The sequence below is a fragment of the Octodon degus genome, unplaced genomic scaffold, assembly GCF_000260255.1.
Source record: "Octodon degus isolate 3935 unplaced genomic scaffold, OctDeg1.0 scaffold00044, whole genome shotgun sequence".
Taxonomy (NCBI): Eukaryota; Metazoa; Chordata; class Mammalia; order Rodentia; family Octodontidae; genus Octodon; species Octodon degus.
Window position 1 is genome coordinate 12865937 of NW_004524620.1, and position 2267 is coordinate 12868203.

The following is a 2267-nucleotide window of genomic DNA, read 5'->3' on the forward strand; positions in this document are numbered from 1 at the left end:
AAAAAAAAAAAAAAAGTTCTAGATTAGGTGCATTTTCCTGAAGACAGAATGTAGTCTTAACTATCGTCACTGTCCCCGGGACATAATGTACAGAGGAGATACTTTTCTAACTGGCCGGAGGAGAAACCTCCAGACACACCATTCTCAGTGAGTCGGCGTGGGTCTTTGTGGAAGCCGAGCACTAGGGCACCAGTAACAAGCTCCAAGAGTCATCCAAGTGGCTTTTCTCACAATGGTGATTGTTTATCTTAGCAATTCTAGGTAGCAAAGGTTTGGGTGTGCACAGTATCTCAGTTACTGTCTAGGAATCCTAATGCATCAGAATATGTTGGTGACTCATGATAAGTATAATACGGTATATGTTCAATTCAGCTTTAGAAAGGTATTCAAAAGGCAAGGGCTATTAAGTTCTAGAGAAATTAGATCAGTGCTTAAATGTTTTCTTAGTCTCTGATAAAAAGTTTCGACCAGAAATCAAAATTGAGTACAATGGAGGCAGATACTAGATTTTCACCAACAGAGCTCAATTATTGCAATACAGTATTTTTTTCCAACATACTTTGTTTGAAGTGGGGGGGGGGGTCCTGAATAAAATTAGTATAGAAACTAATTTGGAAAATGTTTAATGAATATAAATTATACCATTTTTTAGTTTGTATGGGGACACACAGAAATAGACACTTTGTATCCTCTACGAATTTTTATTTGAATAACAGTCGCCGTCCCAAAAGCCCGGAGAATAAGAACACCTCCTGTTGGCTGGGGAGTAGCAGCCAACATGAAGGCGCCACGGAAGGTCCCATGGCTGTGCGCGGAAGGTCCCATGCGTGTGCGCGGAAGGTCCCATGGCTGTGCGCGGAAGGTCCCATGGGAGTGCGCGGAAGGTCCCATGGGTGTGCGCGGAAGGTCCCATGGGTGTGCGCGGAAGGTCCCATGGGTGTGCGCGGAAGGTCCCAAGGCTGTGCGCGGAAGGTCCCATGGGTGTGCGCGGAAGGTCCCATGGGTGTGCGCGGAAGGTCCCATGGTTGTGCGCCGAAGGTCCCATGGCTGTGCGGCTTCCGAGCCACGCAGCCCCTGCCCGTGTCCTTCCTGCTGCGCTGACTGCTTCTCCTCCTCTCTCCACTAGGCTGTCCCGTCAGGGGCCACCCCACGCCCAACGTCACCTGGTTCCACAGCGGTCGGCCGATTGGCAGCGCCACGGGACTGTCGTATCACATCCTAGCGGCCGGGCAGATCCTGCACGTGGCAAATCTCAGCGCCGGGGCCCACGGCGAATTCAGCTGCCTCGCTCAGAACGAAGCCGGGCAGCTCACCCAGAAGGCGTCGCTCGTGATCCGAGGTAAGGAGCCCCGCAGGCCTCGCTGCTCGATTTAGCTCCCAAGCGCAGCACCTACCTGGGAATCTAATTCTAAGGTAAAGCAGAGATTTCTGATCTCCAGTGCTGTCTGGGATGGAGGGACCAGCGCCAGATCGTGCTCCAGGGGTGAGAGCCTTCTGCCCGCAGGCACTGCTCCCCGGGAGAGCGCCAGGCCCCACGCCGGCTGAGCCTAGAAAGTCAGGGTGACCTGAAACGGGTTCTTCTGCTCCTAATGCTGTGCTGTTCAGGGTCTAGTAACCACCACAGCTTAGCAGAGCTCAACTTTTCTTGCTGGTTTAACTACCACCGGATAGGTCATGGGCACACCCAGCTGCCTGATTTAAAGGACAAGTTTTCTTTGCCAGATCAGTTACAGCAAAAAAAAAAAAAAAAAAAAAGGAATGGAGGCACACACATGCAACACCAGCACTAGGGAAATCAGAGGGGAGCACTGTCAGGAGTTCAAGGCCAGCCAGAGCTCTGTCATGCGTTTAAGGCCAGCAAGAACTATACAGCGAGAGTCTCTCTCCAAAAAAAAAAAAAAAACCTACACAAAAATAAAGGAAAAAACCAGCCTGTTGATTTTAAGGTTTTGTGTTAAAGCTTCTGCCCTGCCTTCTTGCTGGGGGATGGGGCTGCTCTGGTGCGGCCTAGTGCCCTAAAGAATCCTAGCAGCAGGCGCGCCCTGAGGGCTTGCAGGCACCTTTCCTCTGGCCTGGGCAGGGCACAGCCCGAGAATATGTGCCTTCCACGAGCGCAGCAGGTCCGAAGGCCCAGGGCAGGGCCCGGCACGCGCTGCACCAAGAGGTCGGAAGGGCCCCACGCCGCGGGGAGAAAGCCAACCTGGCCCTTTTACTGAAACGGGGGACAGGATTCGCTTTTCCCGTAGGTCAGTGCGTCGCCCCTTGCG

The 2267-nt window shown here is 52.4% G+C and overlaps 1 protein-coding gene across 1 annotated transcript in view; it reads left to right on the forward strand.

Moving 5' to 3' along the window:
• Window positions 1-2267, forward strand: part of Adamtsl1 (ADAMTS like 1) — a 996797-nt gene that overhangs the window by 965668 nt on the left and 28862 nt on the right. Inside the window, exon 25 of the mRNA XM_023715857.1 lies at window positions 1127-1339. Coding sequence (XP_023571625.1) covers window positions 1127-1339 — 213 coding nt within the window. The remainder of the gene's footprint in view (window positions 1-1126; window positions 1340-2267) is intronic.